This window comes from Sebastes umbrosus, chromosome 5 (assembly GCF_015220745.1).
Source record: "Sebastes umbrosus isolate fSebUmb1 chromosome 5, fSebUmb1.pri, whole genome shotgun sequence".
Taxonomy (NCBI): domain Eukaryota; kingdom Metazoa; phylum Chordata; class Actinopteri; order Perciformes; family Sebastidae; genus Sebastes; species Sebastes umbrosus.
Window position 1 is genome coordinate 19,493,129 of NC_051273.1, and position 17,873 is coordinate 19,511,001.

General features: G+C 40.8%; 1 protein-coding gene across 6 annotated transcripts in view; it reads right to left on the reverse strand.

Annotated features, from left to right (window-relative positions):
* The window catches only part of ncanb (neurocan b), a 217,655-nt gene that overhangs the window by 60,539 nt on the left and 139,243 nt on the right, over positions 1-17,873 (reverse strand). For 4 of the 6 annotated variants that reach the window (XM_037768872.1, XM_037768870.1, XM_037768871.1 and 1 more), the window contains one exon: positions 7,734-7,850. In XM_037768872.1, the coding sequence (XP_037624800.1) occupies positions 7,734-7,850 (117 nt within the window). Of the gene's footprint in view, positions 1-5,875; positions 6,667-7,733; positions 7,851-17,873 lie in introns of those variants that run through there. The other 2 variants (XM_037768876.1, XM_037768875.1) reach the window with 2 other exon arrangements.

A 17,873-nucleotide genomic window follows, 5' to 3' on the forward strand; every position in this document is an offset into this window, starting at 1 on the left:
CCAGAGAGTGTGGGGAGGTGCGAAATAATAATAATAATAAAAAAAGCATCAGGTTTGCTCAACAGGAAGTCAAGCAGAAAACCAACTCAAGGACATTGCTGTGTGCACAGATAGAGGATGCTGCTATTCAATTTATTTTGCTGAAATTGACCTGGGAGTTCTTCAAACCACCTGAGAATCTGAGTGAATGTTACTGAGGTTTGTTAGGTAGCGATAGGACGGCGTAGGTGTGATGTGTGTTGTGTTGCCCACCTGCACTCTAGTTGTTGTTTCTGACTGATTTGCTGGAGGAGTTGAGGAGGGATAAAACAGAAAGGCTGATAAGGGATGAGAAAGAGGAGAAAGTGGAGTGAAAAAGGAAGAGCGAGACGGCAGCTCAGGTACTTTTATTGCCTCTAATTCAACATGTGAACGATAGGGAAAATAGAGGAGGGGAATCCATGAGAAACACAGATGGAGAGGAAGAGGGACAGGGGTCGAAAGACACGATGAGATAATCGTGCAATCCGAGTAATTTCCTCCAGTTAAGAGGATCATTTACCGTCTTGACCTCACTACACATTCTACATTTCATCTACATACAACCAGCTTTGATTCTGTTGCAAAAAGCCATGAAGAAAACGCTGCATTAATGTGTCTGTCTCTATTTGTCGGTTAATCCAGATGCATCTGAATGTCTCTCGCAGCTCAAAATGATTTACCTGCCTGCTCTCTTTCTTTCTCCGGACTGACTGATGGGCTGATTGAGGTCGTTCTGAAGAACAAATGGTAGTCGACCAGAAATGATTTCCCTAACTCCAGCTAAAATCAGTGATTTGTTGACCCGTCTTCAGCAACATACCGAGACAGGTTAATGTGTTTCTTCCACAACAAACCACATTTTAACTAAACAGAAATAGCTGCTGCTGTCAACAAGAATGAGATTTCATTTTTAGGATCCACAAAGGAAGACACAATAAAAATGTAAAATAAGGATTTATCTCAACCTTTAAAACAACTCATTCAATACTGGCGACCTCATCACTCTCTATTTGTGGGGTCTTGAATCTGAATAAACTAAAGATATTGTTCTGAAAAACTAGGGCTGTCAATGTTAAAATATCTAATCACAATTGATTGCATGATTGTCCATAGGTAATCACAATAATCTGTTCAAAATGTACCTTAAAGGGAGATTTGTCAAGTATTTAATACTCTTATCAACATGGGAGTGGGCAAATATGCTGCTTTATGAAAATGTATGTATACATTTGTGGCGGTACTGAGTTCCCCAGACTTTAGTTGTTCAGTCAGAAGACTGAAAAACAGTTCCCATCCACATAATAATATAAAATAAAATGCCTTCTTAATAATAATAATGAACAAATGCCTCTTCAATAATGAACAAATGCCTCTATATTAACAAACAATTAAGGAAACTGAAATATTGGTTTGTGTTTTTCCTTTTACCCTCCTTTAAAGTTTTCCCAAATAAAATACACTAAAAGAAATGGGTATAAAGGGTTTCATTGAAAATCAACAAATGAATAGAATACAAAAATACAGCCTGCAGGCGTTAGGCTATTGTAAGGCAAGCCAGATCGTTGCACAAATAGTACCTACACGTCCCAGTGCAGGTAACCCAATTGGTTGGCACTTAACTTATTTCCCCAACTAGGAGAGTCAACACTCTCAACAAACAAAACACAAAGATCACAGAATCCCAAAAGGGCCCAAAACAGACCAGAGTTTCTGATAAAGCTGATAACACATGTTGCATTGAGTGAAGGAGAGATCAGAATGACACTGGGTGTGCAGTTTCCCTCCTCTTTTAAGCCCTACAGAAAGGGCGTCGTTACACCCTGATTGGCCAAGAGGGGAATGCACCAAGCTGCTCTCAACTATCATTTAAGAGCCAGTCCCCACACCCTGCGCAACAGGTGAACTGAATAACCCTCTAATCACTCAGCAACTCAACCAAAAAAACACCAGGGAAAAGGGAAACAACAGCAAGCACCAGAGAATTGGCAGCTGCCACACATTTATTATTGGAAATTAATTAATAACACAAAACAATGGCAAATATTGTCTAGAAACCCTCACATGTACTGCATTTAGCATAAAAAATATGCTCAAATTATAACATGGCAAACTGCAGCCCAACAGGCAACAACCGCTTTCAGTGTGTCAGTGTGCTGACTTGACTATGACTTGCCCCAAACTGCATGTGATTATCATAAAGTGGGCATGTCTGTAAAGGGGAGACTCGTGGGTACCCATAGAACCCATTTTCATTCACATATCTTGAGGTCAGAGGTCAAGGGACCCCTTTGAAAATGGCCATGCCAGTTTTTCCTTGCCAAAATTTAGCAAACGTTTGTAGCGTTATTTAACCGCCTTCGTGACAAGCTAGTGTATAGTGTAATTGATACCAATGGATTCCTTAGGGTATCTGGTTTCATATGATAGCAGGATCCTCACTCTAGCTTTAAAACTGAGCCTGCTACAATCTCTGAAAGATCGAATAGCATCCAGGTTCGATGACGGCCCGTCGGATTTTTGAGTGGTTAATTAAAAATCGCAAGTTGCGTTAAAGAAATTAGTGGTTACAAAGGTAAATGTGTGGGTATAAAGATTGTCCCATTCATGAACAATGCTATCAGGTCTCCTTATTAGTTTAATTCATTTGTCAATGTCAGGCAATAATTTGTTGATTGCATTTTGAGCTGTATTTTATGTAGGATATGATGGCCCTCATATGCAGATTGGGTTTGGACTCAGATGCCATTGAACTGTAATGTTCATACTTTCCACGATTCTGAGCAACCCAACCCTTTATCTATGTTGACATAAAGTGAAAATAAAGTTGTCTGTGTTGAGTTTGGTAACAGAACAAACTCAATCTACTGATGACAACGGTTGAAAGTTCCTGAACCAACGAGTAAATGGACCATGAGTTGAGATTGTTTTATCAACTTCTGTTTCCAGGGTCAAAGATGAGCTGTCAAGCTACTGTGTTTGTAGATCAAAAGTGTAACCTTGCAGTGTTTTCTCCTTTCTGTTGTGATGAATGTGCCTTTCTCACAGCAGACATAGCAGAAAAAACAATGGCTTTTTTATATTTGGGTGTACACGTGTGCCAGCATGCACAATACCAGGACCCTGAAACTCAGTCGTCATCCTTTTTTATTATTTACACCTGTGCTTTCCCTACTGTGACAGTTCTTCTGTGAACAAAGGCTTATATGTGCACTAGTAGGTCTTGTTTTGGTTAAAAATATGCCTGGGGTTTCAAAAGGGTCAGTCAATTTCCAAGGGAAGTTAAGTTCAATTCAACTAAAATGTAGATTTTTCATTTCTATTAGAAACGTTTCTAATTATGTCTGCTTATGATGTGGTAAACGTTTAGTTTCTATCTGCATATGACATGGTCAATACAGCCTGAGCAAATAGCCCCTATATTTCCATTATTTCCCATATATTGCTGTTTATTTCTTTGGAAAGCTTCCACTGTGAATATTCACAGAATTTTTCAAACCCTAAATGTTATACATGTGTAGTTTTAGCAAGCAAAGTTCCCAATGTGGAAAAGTAATGAGACCCATGAGATTTGTTGTGGTTATACACTCTTAGTGCTATTTCCTTATGTTTACATGCCATGTGCTCTTACATACTGAGTGGGTTGTTTGATCAGAATTTTTTTGTAGAATGTGCAAAATCTGGTGGATTTGTTGGAAGATACATCACAGATACGGAGCGATACTTTGACTGTGTTGCACAGCTTGACTGTCAGTCAGTCCACTTAAAGGCTCTGGATAACCACACAGGAATTACATGATGTAACCAAACAATACAGTCCTGAGTCAACGTATCCTCATACAACGGGTCGTATGATATCTTACGAAAAGGTTATTCTTCCTTTTTTGTTCGTTTTCCTACGAATGTCCAACAACATGTGTCAATTTCAGCTCGTTATATGCATAAAGGCTTTTCAAAATAAATTTCCGTCTTCACAGGAAACAACTTGGTTAGGTTTAGGCAACAAAACTACTTAGTTAGGTTTAGGAAAAGATTGTGGTTTGAGTTAAACTTAAGTACGGAAGTTACGTGACAAATAAATCAACGTTGACTTCTGGTTTCATACGGGACATGAATGCCGTTCTCCTGGGCGGAAGTCCAGTATTTTTTACCCACCTATCCACTCCAACCTCCTGGTTCACGATTACGTGAATTACACATTAATTCATTTCACGGGATGTACACGAATTACAGTGCATTCCTTTTGGTAGGTATACGAACATTGTATGAGACCAGCCTGCCTGAGGTCTAATCAGGCAAAATAAGCAGATTCATTAAATTCCCTACAGTGACATTTTCAATACTTTTCCAGAGCAGCAAGACTGACAGTCATGTCACTGCTTACCTACTTGTTTGTGTAAACCAAAAGAAGGATTAGAGACATTAAGACTGAAATATTTGGCTATTTTATCTCGACATAATCAGTGGATGAATAGAATCCCCCAGATGTGCATTTTGTTTACATCGCTCTTTTGGGCTATATCTTATTTATATCTATGAACAAATGTTCATTACGACTGTGGGGAAGACAAATATCATTCATTATTGTATCTCAACACATGGCCATCAAACTGACAGGCTTTATCGTGCCTCATTAATCACTCATACTGCTGCAGGATCCAGACTTTACCAAACAGTCCTGCTGATCAATGGTATACAATAACCTAAAGCTTAGATTTTTTAATAAGGATGTTACACATTATAGTCCATGTGTCTCTACCGACAGCCCTGAATCAATTTAGATTAAGTTAGGAATACAGATGAAGTGAAGGACTTTCTAAAGATGAGGATCTAGTGGAGCTGGAGTGCTAACACTGAGATATCCACAGCTTCTCTCTCTGTCTCTCCCCTATCCTCATAAATATTAACTACAGACCCACAGTAGAAACATAGGCCATCAATAATGCAGCTCCCCAAAACGCTTCTTCCCAAATAATTGCAGCTACAAGCCAAGTCCTGGAGACAGCCTCTAAGGTGTGTTGCAGCTGTGGTGCCACTGCCTCATTTTGCCTAAATAATCATTTCACGTGGAGAGCAGAGTCAGTGCAGGGAGTATTGGTTTATATGTCTCTCTATAGGCTATAATGGGGATGTGTGTGCTTGTTTGGAACCGAAGGAGAAAGACTTTCAATAAGATGGTCAACCATGAATGATAAAGTGAAGGAAATAGAAGTTGCGGATGTGAAATGCAACACAGGAATTAAGGCGACACTTCCCTTACGGCCTAATTCCTCTCGAACAGCACTAAGTTGGTAAAATTACGGTCAAGCATTTGCTGTAATAAGCAATTAACCTTTTTGCCTTTGGCCGTAATTAATATTAAAAACATCAGATATGCAGCTGTTTAGCAACATAATCAACATCACACTTTAGTAACACTGGGAAAGGCAATTAAACACTCCTGAGAGAAGAAAGCCGAAGGACAGACACCCAAGTGCAGAAGTAATCAGTAAATAACAAATATTTTATGAATGTGCTTTCCTCCCGACATTTAGTTTAAAATGTCATCATTTATTCCAATTGCTTCTAAAAACAAACATTAAGTTTGGTCTCATTCAATAACAAACCCGAACCACATCGACTGCAGCAAATCATTACAAACTACATGTGTGTGTAATCCATGCGGTTAACAAGCATTTGTCACAAATTATTGATCCAACACCAGATTGCTGATTGATCTCCAATGGCGTTAATGCACAGTCACACCTAAATGCTGCTTAATATGTACGTTTGGGTAAAAGAATTAAAGGTTATTGATAATCAGACCCAGGACAATATGCCTCTCACGACCCCTGACCCCTGATCTATGACCTTTTTCCATAAGTAATGACCTTTAAAACCTCAGCTTCGCTTGTTGTCTTTGTATGCATGAGCATGGAACAGACAGAGATGGAGAAGTCGGACAAACAAAAGGTCCAACATGATTGGTGGTCTTTTTTCAGAGCATTTGATTTATTGATTGCTGTCGAGATGTAATGAGAATTTCAACTAATATAACAAATACATGTTTCTAAAATCTTTACCAATCCTACTTTTAATAGGCTGATATTTATACCAAAAGATGCTATATATCATGATTTATTGGGAGAAACCAAGATCCAACCAAAATCAGACATTCAGCACCCCCATACAGCTGGAATGAGAGAGTTTTAATTGCCCACATTACACCACAACAGAGTGCAGCTTCTGCACGTAATCTAATATTTACTATGGTCCATCCCACGGTTCTTTGGCCGGGACCCAGAATCAATGCGCCAGACTGAACGCCGTCAACAACAACTTTGTACCAACTGTGATGTGTTACAGCTCAATAGAACCGTGTGGGGTTCATGTTGCTGAAGTCTCACAAGTAAGAAAGTCGCATTGATATTTTCTGCCAATGCCACATCTACTCCTTCTTTTCTTTATTTTCCTGTCTTCCCTCGGCACTTTAATCAGCTGCTCCATCCCTCGCTGATCTTGATCGTGGCTCCTTCGTGGCTCATGTGTCCTTGCATGTCTCAGTCACACAAACACACCCACACACTACTGAGACAGCGCACAGCCATTTTCTGACAGCCACATTCTCCCATCACACAGCGGAGAGGAAAGATGTGCTGCCAACTACTCCTGGGGCAGAAGGTAAAAACACGCACACACACACACACACACACACACACACACACACACACACACACACACACACACAGCTGAGTGCATATAGCCCACATTCAACAACCGCTGTCACAACTGGCTGACTTGCAGCATATGGATATTCCCAGATCACTTTCAGTCAGGGAGCTTGATCTAAAACTACTGGACCTGACAGGAAAGCTCCTCTTGGCTTTGAGTGTATTGAGATTGAATTCAGATTCCTACTAACAAATAAGGAAACAAACCAGTGTTCATTCTCTCTGTGTCTCAAACACACACAAACTGCGGTGGCGGCGCTCAGTCTGTCTCTGTCCTTCTTGTCTCAGTCCTGACAATTGTGCTACTATAATGCATAAAGTTCACGTTTTGCCGGTCGAATCGGGTTCGGGTGGTTGAGTTACACATATTTTTACATGTTGGGTGGGCGGATTGGCTCTCATAACGAACCGGTGGTTGCGACTGAACTACACATCACTAATGAGTGCAGTCAGTCAGGAGGACTCAAACTAACTTCAAAGCTGCGTTCTTAATCATTCAACCTGAGTTTTTTATCAGATAATGATAACACAAAATTTTATGTGAAATAAGTTTGACTAAAATGACAGAAATGTTCAATATAATCTGATAACTAAACAGGACTAAGATTAAATAAAAGAAATACCTGACAAAGAGAAAACATTTAGACTAAAATCTAATGACTTTTCGGTGACTATAATGTTTTGAGTCGTCAACTAAAACTAGACTAAAACTATGATGGATAAAAATGACTAAAATGTGACTAAAACTAATAAGCATTTTTGATTTAAAACTAAGACTAAATCTGAAATAGCTGCTAAAATGAACACTGAAACAAACCCCACATAGGGAAACTCATTTGTGCTTTCCTTCTGAATTCACTGAACAGTCGCATACATTAAACAGGAAATGTTATGCCAACATATGCCTGTCTCTTGTTCCCTTATGCCACAGTGACACAGCATCTGTTTGCAGCTGCTGACCTCTAAGGGTCTCCCCGTTCAGCCCCGACCCCGGCAGTGACTCACCGATCTCGCAGCTCTCCCCAGAGAAGCCCTGAGGACAGTAGCAGCTATAGCCGTCACCCTCCTGCAGGCAGCTCCCTCCGTGGAGACAGGGGTTGGTCTGGCATGGGTTATTCTCCACTGTAAAGACAAACAAGAGTGGGAGACAAATATGAATTCATAATTCATTTTCCTACAGAGAAAGACCATTACGAAAGTGCCTCGAATGTTGACAAACTATGACAGGCAGTGAGCCAGCATTATGCCCTGCTCATTATCCTGAGCCCATCCTCTCGCCGCTCTCTGACAGAGACAGAAAAAGAGTAGAGTGGGCAGACAGTACGTAGACTCGTCCCGGTCTCTATGACTTTCTACAAGGTGACGGATTGGCTGTTGTTATGTCTGTCGTGCCCCTGTTTATCATGAGTGATGCTCGCCTGGCGAAGGACAATGTGCTGAGTCGACCCCCTCCTGCGTCTCATCCCAGGTCCTACTGATGAGCCAAGGTCCTCATAAATTAGCTGATCATCATCCAGTCATGTCATGCATACTGGCGCGGGCACCTATTTTTATGGCACATTACGGCGTTGCAGAGGAGGTAATAAACACATTTTATGTTGCTGGGCTATAACTCTGTGCCTCTTCATAGGAAATATTTTGGCGGAGATTGAGGAGATTAAGTCGTAATTATTGCTCTTATATTTTAGGATAGGGTGGAGGGAGGAGGAGAATTTGACAAGGACGGTTAGACCGCAGAGCGGGCGTCAGGATTTTTTATTCTGTGTGCAAAGAAGGACTGTAGGGAACTGGCTAGATTAAGTGTCTTTTTATTATCCAATCCTGATAGGATTGCAGCCCCTGACACAATCTGTCAGGCCATCTAATACACTGCATCTTCTCCATAATAACACCCTGGCTCACTTAATGATGTATGAGCACAGAGAGGCTGTGCAGAACATAGAGTGCAGTTCCCCTGAAAGTCTGGGAATACTGTCATTTGCATGTGCGCTAGTGTGTTTATGCAAGTGTGTACGTATGCAAGCATATGTGCGTGTGTGCATTTCTGGATGTTTGTCCGACCCTGACTCATTGCATACTGGTGAGATACATAGTAACGTGTGTGTTCAATTTCCTGTGAAACGGGGTGATAGACTCCCACCGCTGCAGAGAGGCTGCTGCTGATACACAGGGCAAGGGAGATGATGGAAAGGCTGCCTTTGAAAATACATAAAAGTGATTCGCTGAATGAGGAAAACCATTAGAGACTCATTTCTTAAATCAACAGCAGGGAGGAAAAAAACAACACCGTACGTGATTTGAAAACATACTTTTCTTAAAGGTTAATGATGTACTGATGGAGATGGTAAAAATCTGCAAGTGCTGGGCAGTGAATGAAAAAATAAAATAGAAAAAACAGGATATGGTCAATGTGTGAGGAGAGGAAATGGAGAGGAGGCGAAGGAAAGGAGCCACGGGTGGATAATACCAGTGTACATGTAATGCACTTAGACCTCTGGTTTGACATTGAGTCAACAGGAGTCAATAACATTTCACACGTCAACCATCACACTACAGCAGAAATACATTATGAGAAATGTATATGTATATATATGTATATATGTATATGTAGCGGCAACCTCCGGGTCAGAAAAATGAAGCCAACGTGGAAGTGCCAAAAACTACAGTTCATCAAATGGCCACTTGAGGCTGGCTCCAAAAGCAAGTCAATCCCCATAGACCCCAATCTTAAAAAGTAACTCACCCGCTACCACGGCGTTGTTCAGCGTTCCGTTGTACTTTCAGACACTTTTAATTTTTTCCTTTATTTTGTTTTAAGCCTGTTTTTCACTAGCCAAAAGTAGAATCTCAATTAATATCACGCAGTTAACACAGTATATCACAGTTAATGTGAATTACGGATGCACCTTAGTAACCAAACTAGCTAGCGCTACCATTAGCTGCTAACAGTACCTGGCCCTGCCGGGCCTCTCTCCTCTCTAGCTCCACCCTCTCGTCCAAATATGGTCAGTTCTGACAAAGAGTATTCAAGCAAAGAGACAAAACTCCGGTGTTTTTTCTTTTTTTAAAACAGCCGCTGCCGCCATTTTGGACTGAAAACGCTTATTATATTTATAATATTTTAGTGTCCAACACATGCCATTTCAGTAGAATATGACAATAGAGTAGAAATAATTTAGTTTTACTTTTGTACGGCACTTTTTAGGCGGACATTTAACTGCCGTCCGGTAGTCGCTTTCAGTCCAAAATGGGGGAAGCGTAGCTTTGCTGCAGGGCGCTGATGTTACAATGGAACGAACAATTGACTTTCACTTCTTGGCAATATACATTCTTTGCTTCTGGTTCCAAAATACAAGATGTTGACGGCCAAAATGCCAAACCCAAGGCTTAAAATCGGTAGTCTACAAACCAATGGGTGACGTCCACTTCTTGGTAGTGAGTGACGCTAAAATTTGTGAATCTACTACTTTAACTAAATTTGCTGGTAGCGTCTGAGTATTGTAGTTATTTTCAAAATCATGCAAAGTTTCCAATGGCAGGGCTAGCACAACCAAATGCTACATCCACATCAATTTAACCCTGACCAGTTATCTATGCAACACCTAACCATAACCTAAGTAGTAGTAGTAGTAGTAGTTTGTAGTGTAGCTTTCTACTTTCAACACCTGTATACCTGTACCTTTTCAAAGCAGTTTCCCCAGCACTGTAAGTTATGTCAAATCATGTTAATCTGTTTCCAACATCATAGAAAACACACAAAGTGACTTCCATTGTTGCCTCTGATTGCTGGCTGTGTGTTATGTTTAACCACGCTCAAATTATTGGTTTGCTGTTGCCACATAATCACAACTCGATTATCACCAACGGTAGCTTCAGCGTGTTTTCATGAGAGACAACAGGTGAAGGTGGGAGATTATCAGCATGAACCTAAATTTACTTTGACTGCTGCTGTCCACAGAAACTCTTCAGGTAAATTAGGTGATGTGATGTGAAAAAGCTATTTTGACTCGACGCTCACTCTGGGTGACATATCAAAACTGTCAAAATGCTACAATTTTGGTGGCTTCACTTTTATACAGAAATACTCACAGTACCTTCCAAAGTGGTTGGTTTCTCTAATCCACTGTGAAATTCAATGTCTCTGTGACATAAAATCCATAAAATGCCACCTTCGGGTGACATTTTATGGAGTTTAAATTGTATGAGTGTGTCATTTGAAACACTATTAGCATAGGATATGGCATATCTTACTGTCAATTACTAACACTAGGCATGATGTAGAAAAAGAGCTAAACTAGTTCAGCTAAAATGTAGCTGGCCTAGCTTAGCAGAGGAACATAACTGCTGTCTCTGAACCAGAAATAAACTTAATTTTTATTATGTATAGTTCGATGTTAGGGTTTTAAGGTAATTTTCCTAAACAAACTAGTTAAAATGATTAGATATTTCACTCAAAGCCACACAAGTCAACTTCATGGTGGTCGTGGAAGAAAAATCAAGGGATCACCAAAGTCTGTAGGATTCATCCTCTGGGGAACATGAATGTTAGAGCCATCAGATCCGTCAGATGATACATAAATGTTGAGATATTTCACCAGATAAGTGAAAACTTTGACCTGCTGGTGGTGCCATAGGGAAAGGATCACCAGAGCTATTAGAATTTATCATCTGGGGACCATGAATGTTGACATAAGTAAGTAGCTAAAAACAACAAGACTGTGTTGCTTCTAATAATGATGCTCAACCAGTTAAACAATAAATACAGTATGAAAAAATATCATATGAGTGGTGCATGACACTGATAAAATTAAGATATTAATCCACTAATACCTACTCAGTACTTAATACCTTCCAAATCCTGTGCAACGCTACTACTCAATGATAAAAGCTACAGGTGTCAAAGAATGATGTACCCTTAGAAATAAGAGATGCACTCTGGCCCAGAAAGAACCATCATATTACACCTCTTCCTAACATACAGCGAAAGAGCGAACACTGGCGAATGCAGCATGTAAAATTGTCCAGATATACTACGAGCGATTAACTGTCAGTTACTGTCAGGTAAGGTTAAGTTTAGGACATCTCCACTGGGAAAAATTGAAAGATGTCCGCGAATTCGCATCGCGTCCAGGAAGGAAGAGTCTCACTAAGATGGAAATAATGACCTAATGTTAACAAATTACCCCAAAAATAAACACCAAAAGTCAGTTTGGTCACATCAAAAGCAAAAATCCGATATGCGAGTCAGAGACAAGAGTTTAGCTCAGGTTTTAAATGCTTACATTGAAATTGGTAACATCTAAAAACATACATGTGTTCTACAAACCTTTCCCTATGCATTAATCTGCCTGAGTCACACTTTTACTGCCAAAGATAAGTCTGACATGTGAGTATCTGCATGCAGTTTTGGTATTAAATCTCAGCTACACAAACGTCTCTCCACTGTAAGTCACAACCCAGGCGGACATGTATCTGCTGCAGTGGAAAAAGGCAGTGATGCACACAGTGTAACTGACAGTGTAGCTGACAGCTGGAGACCGGGTCATCAAGTCGCCTTAGCGAGGAAAGCTTCAGCAGCCAAAAGGCCAAACTTTTTATGACCACTCTCCCGGTCAATCACTCCACGGAGGGTGATACTGCAGCTCAAGCTTGTGTTGTTTAGACTGCACAGGGTTTTCTTTGTCGTCGTGAAAAATGAGAGTGACATATCTTAAAAAAAAAAAACAATAAGTTCCTTAGGATTTAAGCGGATGGCATCACCAACTGATGGAAAGAATTCACCCATTTCGAATGTTATCAGCCGATTGAATGGGCGTCATCATTCGTTAACAATACCGTTCTAATGCTTCAGATGGGCCAAACTGCACCTACCACTAGGGCTGGGATGATACACCTATTTCCTGTTTCAATACTATCGGAATACTTGCGTGCCGATTGGATATGTATTGCGATTTTAAGTATTGCGATTCTACAAGTAATGCGATTCGATATTATGAATTATAGCGATTTTGTTAACTAAAAAACTAAACTAAAAACTACAGAAAAATAAGTCAGCGTTGACTTTTGGTTACACATGGGACATACTCCCATCATAATCACAAGGGGCCACTAGAGGTCGGCGTTGTCTTCGTGTGTTCGTATTTGTGATCAACCATGCTAATAGAGGATAACGGCCTTCTGAGCCTACAAATAGGTGAGGCAGGCTCCGTCTAACCCACATCTATGAGGCTGATAACCGTGATAACGACCATTCAATCGGCTGACATCATCCAAAGCGGGTGAAATATTAGAGCAATGCCAGTGTGTGACAACTGTTTATTCATGTGACAGCTGGACATGCATGTGTTTAATGCCATAAAAACCTTAAAAGTCTATTCCTATTGGTGCATTTTCCCCACAAAAGAAACCATTTATTGACATAATTTGACCAGTTCCAGCTAAATTGCCTCAATAATGAGATGAAAAGGACTTTTGCTCGGCTACCATCTACCGGCACTGATAAATGGTGGCTGTGCTGTCTGTGGTACTGCAGACTGAGAGGAGAGCTGAGCTGTGGCAGAATTGGACATTGATCCAATCTGCAGACAATTAGTAACGACTTATTACACACAAATGAGACTGTGTTCTTCACCATCTGTCCACAAACAGTAGCCTGCAGTCTTAGCGGTGATATCACATGTACAGTATACAGAAATGAGACAGCAGTTATGGATCGTGTGACTACGGCAACATCTCGGTCCGAAGAAATGTTCTGCATGAACGGATGAACGCGCACGGAATCGGCTCTTAACAGGTAACTTAAAAATAAAATCTGACTGGTTTAGTGTTTAGACATTCACGTCAGGATGTTGGATGACATTTCACGTTTTTTATAATTAGGAGTGTTCGTGTGTGTGCAAAGATGTGAAACCAAAAATTAATATGAATGTGAAAAACAGATTAAAAAAAGGCATGAGACAGAGAGAGAGAGAAGGAGGAAGGAGAGAGAGACCCTGGTTTTTGGGAAAGAGTGGAAGGATACAAATTAAAAATGAGTATAGAGAAGCGCAAGTATGAAAAAAAAATGTCAGCTAGGGAGGGACAGAAAGTCACAGAGGGAGCTATCATACATTTCCTCCTCTCTTAATGCTTGCTGCTAGCTTATGATTAATTACACACTGGTCTTAAAATAGGTCGCCTCTTCCATTCCTACTGTGTGTCTTTCTTTTTCTGTGCGGAAGACAGAGAGGAAAAGAGAAAGAGAGGAAGCAAAAGTCTGAGAAAGAGAGGAGGGAAGAGAAGGACAGTCTGTGTAGCGCTACAGTTTATGAAATCCGACACATGGCGGTATAAAGAAAGAGAGACATATTAGGCCTTACGTGAGTTCAGCTTTCAGGTCTGAGCTTTGCAGTCATACTAATCAAATAGATAATGTAGGTCGCCTTCCCTGACATTGAACAGATACTGCAACATCTCTTCAATCCTGTGCAGAATTTCTTCTGCTCTACGGCGTCATCTTAAGTTTTTCCTAAGCCTCTCAGGAGAGAGATTATCTTAGCCTTGTGGCACATTTGGGGAGCTACTCCCCCGATGTCAACTCATACATACACCCAGGATTTAGAACGGACCATAAAAGAGGATTGCGATAAGGGAAATGTCTTGCATCCCATGAAGTCCGAAGCTGAGTGGTTTGCAAATTCGACATAATGGAAGCCTGCAGAAAAGGTTGTGCTGACAGAAACACTGAACTCTGCAGGAATAAACGTGTCACACACACACACACACACACTCAGAGCAAAACTGCACACACACGCACTTACATTTACTGTATATACACCTGCTTATCACCCGCCACGATGCTGTGCTTGGACTCACTGAACCTTGTAATAGCTTTGCTGAGGCAGAGATCATGCCTTGGCCTGTTCAAGTGTTCCCCCTCTATGAGCGTGATAAGCCATCACCTGGGCCCAGCAAGAGCTGCCCCGTTAAAATTTAACGCTACAGTACATCTCTAAAAGGCACTGAGGCACACACAGCAGCTAGAGCCATATGGAGAGCTGCGCTAAACTGCAAAGTGTGGGCTTCGATGCAGTAGTTGTCATCATCGCTGGGAAGTAGTGTGAAATATTCATATTGTCACTTGCATGATTGCTACGGCGAACATGTGTTTTATGCGTTTCGTGATGTAACCGAGCAAAAAAATCAGTCAGTGTAAGTGGCTCTGCCAATGCCGAACGTCACTTACAACACATCTGGAGACTAAATTAGGAATTTTCTAAAGATAATGTTATTATGCATCGTTATGATGTTGTTGTACTCACCTAAATACATGCTGAAATCTGGAAACATAGCGACACTGCTTCAGTAAAGTGCAAGAGGGCAAGAAATGAATGAATGAATGAATGAATGAATGGTGAGATGATCGATCACACAAAACAGGTTATCTTAAGAACCAGGAAGTTGTTCCATAAACTGTTATAATGTTTTACAATTGACAGCTTGGGTAAGTATGGCCAAAGTGTTCACTGAATCATCTGTATGACCTGCGTGGCTCCAAGTTTCCATCTCTCCCCTGACAGGATGGACAGACGCAGACAGACTCACAGGTAGGAATATGATCCATGTATCAACGTGTCCCCAGACAAGCAAGTCACTCACTGCAGATGAGCTACAATTACTGCCACGGCAAGCCGAATACACACCGGGGGAAATGTGAAACCTATTTCTGCTGATAACACCTCTCTCTAGCACAAAGATGCAGAGCCCAGTGCGGTCTCAGATTACTTCAAAGTGATTGATTTACAGAGGTGAGCTACATGAGGGTGCAAAGGGAGGGCAAGGAGGTGGCGGAGGAGGGAAGATGAGACGGAGACAGACAGAGAGAGACGGAGGTTACGTTTACTTGTTGGTGGAGCTGCTCTGGTTTGTGCTGATGATGTCAGCGCCCCATCAGTCAGTCTGCAGAGTCAGGTGATCTAATGTGTGCAGAGCCTGACAGTCTGCAGTGAGGGGTATTACACCAACAACTCTTCAGCCATGCAGTCCGTGAGGTCAAACATACATCGGGGAGGGTCAGCGCGCCTCGCCTCCCTGAAACCAAGCTCCCACCTCTCCCTTTTAACCCAATGCACCAACTGTCAGTCAAAACCAGTGGTAAACAAGATGAATCCCAAAGGTTGTGAAATAGCGAACAGGATAGAAAAATAGGGAAAAATAACCCACAAAATTATTTTTTGTGTAGTTTTTTTTCTTAATATTTGCTTTATCAAGTGAAATACTGGGTGATCTTAACATGTTCAAGCATCTCAAACAACACAAAATCTCCATAATCCGTCAGAGGAAACTACAGTCTCAATCAGGTATAGAGTTGAATTTATTCCTAGATACTATAGATTGCACCATAACAACAACCTTGCGAGTTCATGGCATGTCACACTCTGCGAGATGGGTCTAATAAAAGGCTGCAATTTGCAGTCTGTGTCAGACTGTATACATTTTGCAATGAAAGCCTGGTGAATCGAAGGGATATGAGTTCACGGCCAGGAAAAAAAGGGCAAATCTGCAAAGTGAGTATGTTCTAAATATTCATATTTACATTAATATATATATATACATTTCTTTTTTTAGCAATAGCAATATGGTAGCCCGCAGTGGTAGAAGAACTATTCATATCCTTTACTGAAGTAAAACTAGTGAAAATACTTCACTACAAGTAAAAGTGCTGAATCGAAAAGTAAAAATATGAAAGTATTATCAGCAAAATGTACTCAAAGTATTAGATTAGATAGATTTCCAAACATGTTATAAATAATAAGAAAATAACACAAGAATAACCAATAGAATGAACTGTTAACATATACAGCAAATTCTAAATAAACAAAATAGATAAATATTAAATGTCTGAAAAGGAGGAGGCAGAAGTTAACACTTAAATGGTCCCACCATGAATAAATGTACTCATTATGCAGAAAAATGCATCTCTCAGTATTTTACTATATTATATAGTATATATGATGTTTTTGGATTAATATTACTGGTGAATTATGTGTGTGTGCGTTGCATTTTACTGCTTTAGATGTTTAAGGTTGTGTTTTTCTCAACCCATAAAGGAGCACTTAATCCTTCAGATCATCAGAAAGGGTATGATAAATTGTAATCTGAAAAGTAACTAAAGCTGTCGGACAAATGTAGTGGAGTAAAAAAAGCACAATATTTGCCTCTGAGATGTATTGGAGTAGAAGTATAAAGATGCATAAAATGGGAAATACTCAAGTAAAGTACCTTGAATTTGCACATAAGTAGTTGAGTAATTGTACTTAGTTACATTCCTCCACATGTCATGATTGGTTGGTTTGTAAACGTGGGTCGTAGGAACAGCCACAGAGACATTTTGGCAGAATGATTTTAGTCCTAAATTTCTGACAGAATTATGACACCGGCTTTCTTTAGTAGCTCCAGCTCTAAATTGTCCGTCGGTGGTCGTGTCTTACACTTTTTGATTGACGAGTGTAGTGATAGAAAGAAACTGCACATACGGTTGTAAAGACCACAAAACTACAGCACTAATAATCCAAGGGGTCACATACGCTATAAAATCAGCTGCTGTAAAGAATGATAATGTAATACTCTATTGATCTCCCCGCCACAGGGAGATCGGAGCACCTGGTCAGCTACTGAGCGTTCCCAGGCTGGCAGGAAGTCAGCGCTCAAGGACAACTGACAACTTAGATACTTGCTGAATCTGGGCTTGAACCCAGCTTGACCACTTGAAAGGCTTTGGACGCCACCCTGCGTCCTTTGGGAATGTGTTCACATCTTAGAAGGAAGGTTTGAGGATGGAGCAGGTGTAGCGATGTGATTACTGTACCGAGCCGAGGCCGAGCGGCCTCTGACAAACTAGGATTGATGAGCACTGCAGGGGAGGGTGTAGCTATTTCTGTCTGTCTGACCAGACCACATGCCGTGCCCTGTGTCTTGCTGCATACACACACACACACACACACACACACACACACACACCTTTGTGTATGTGTGAGAGTGTGTGTGTCCAGGGGTGAAACCAACACTGGATGTCGACTGCAGTCTGTAAACATTCCACATGTAATACATTACAGCAGCTCATTAATTATTACTGAGCACGCTGAAAGCTGCAATCAACACTGGATT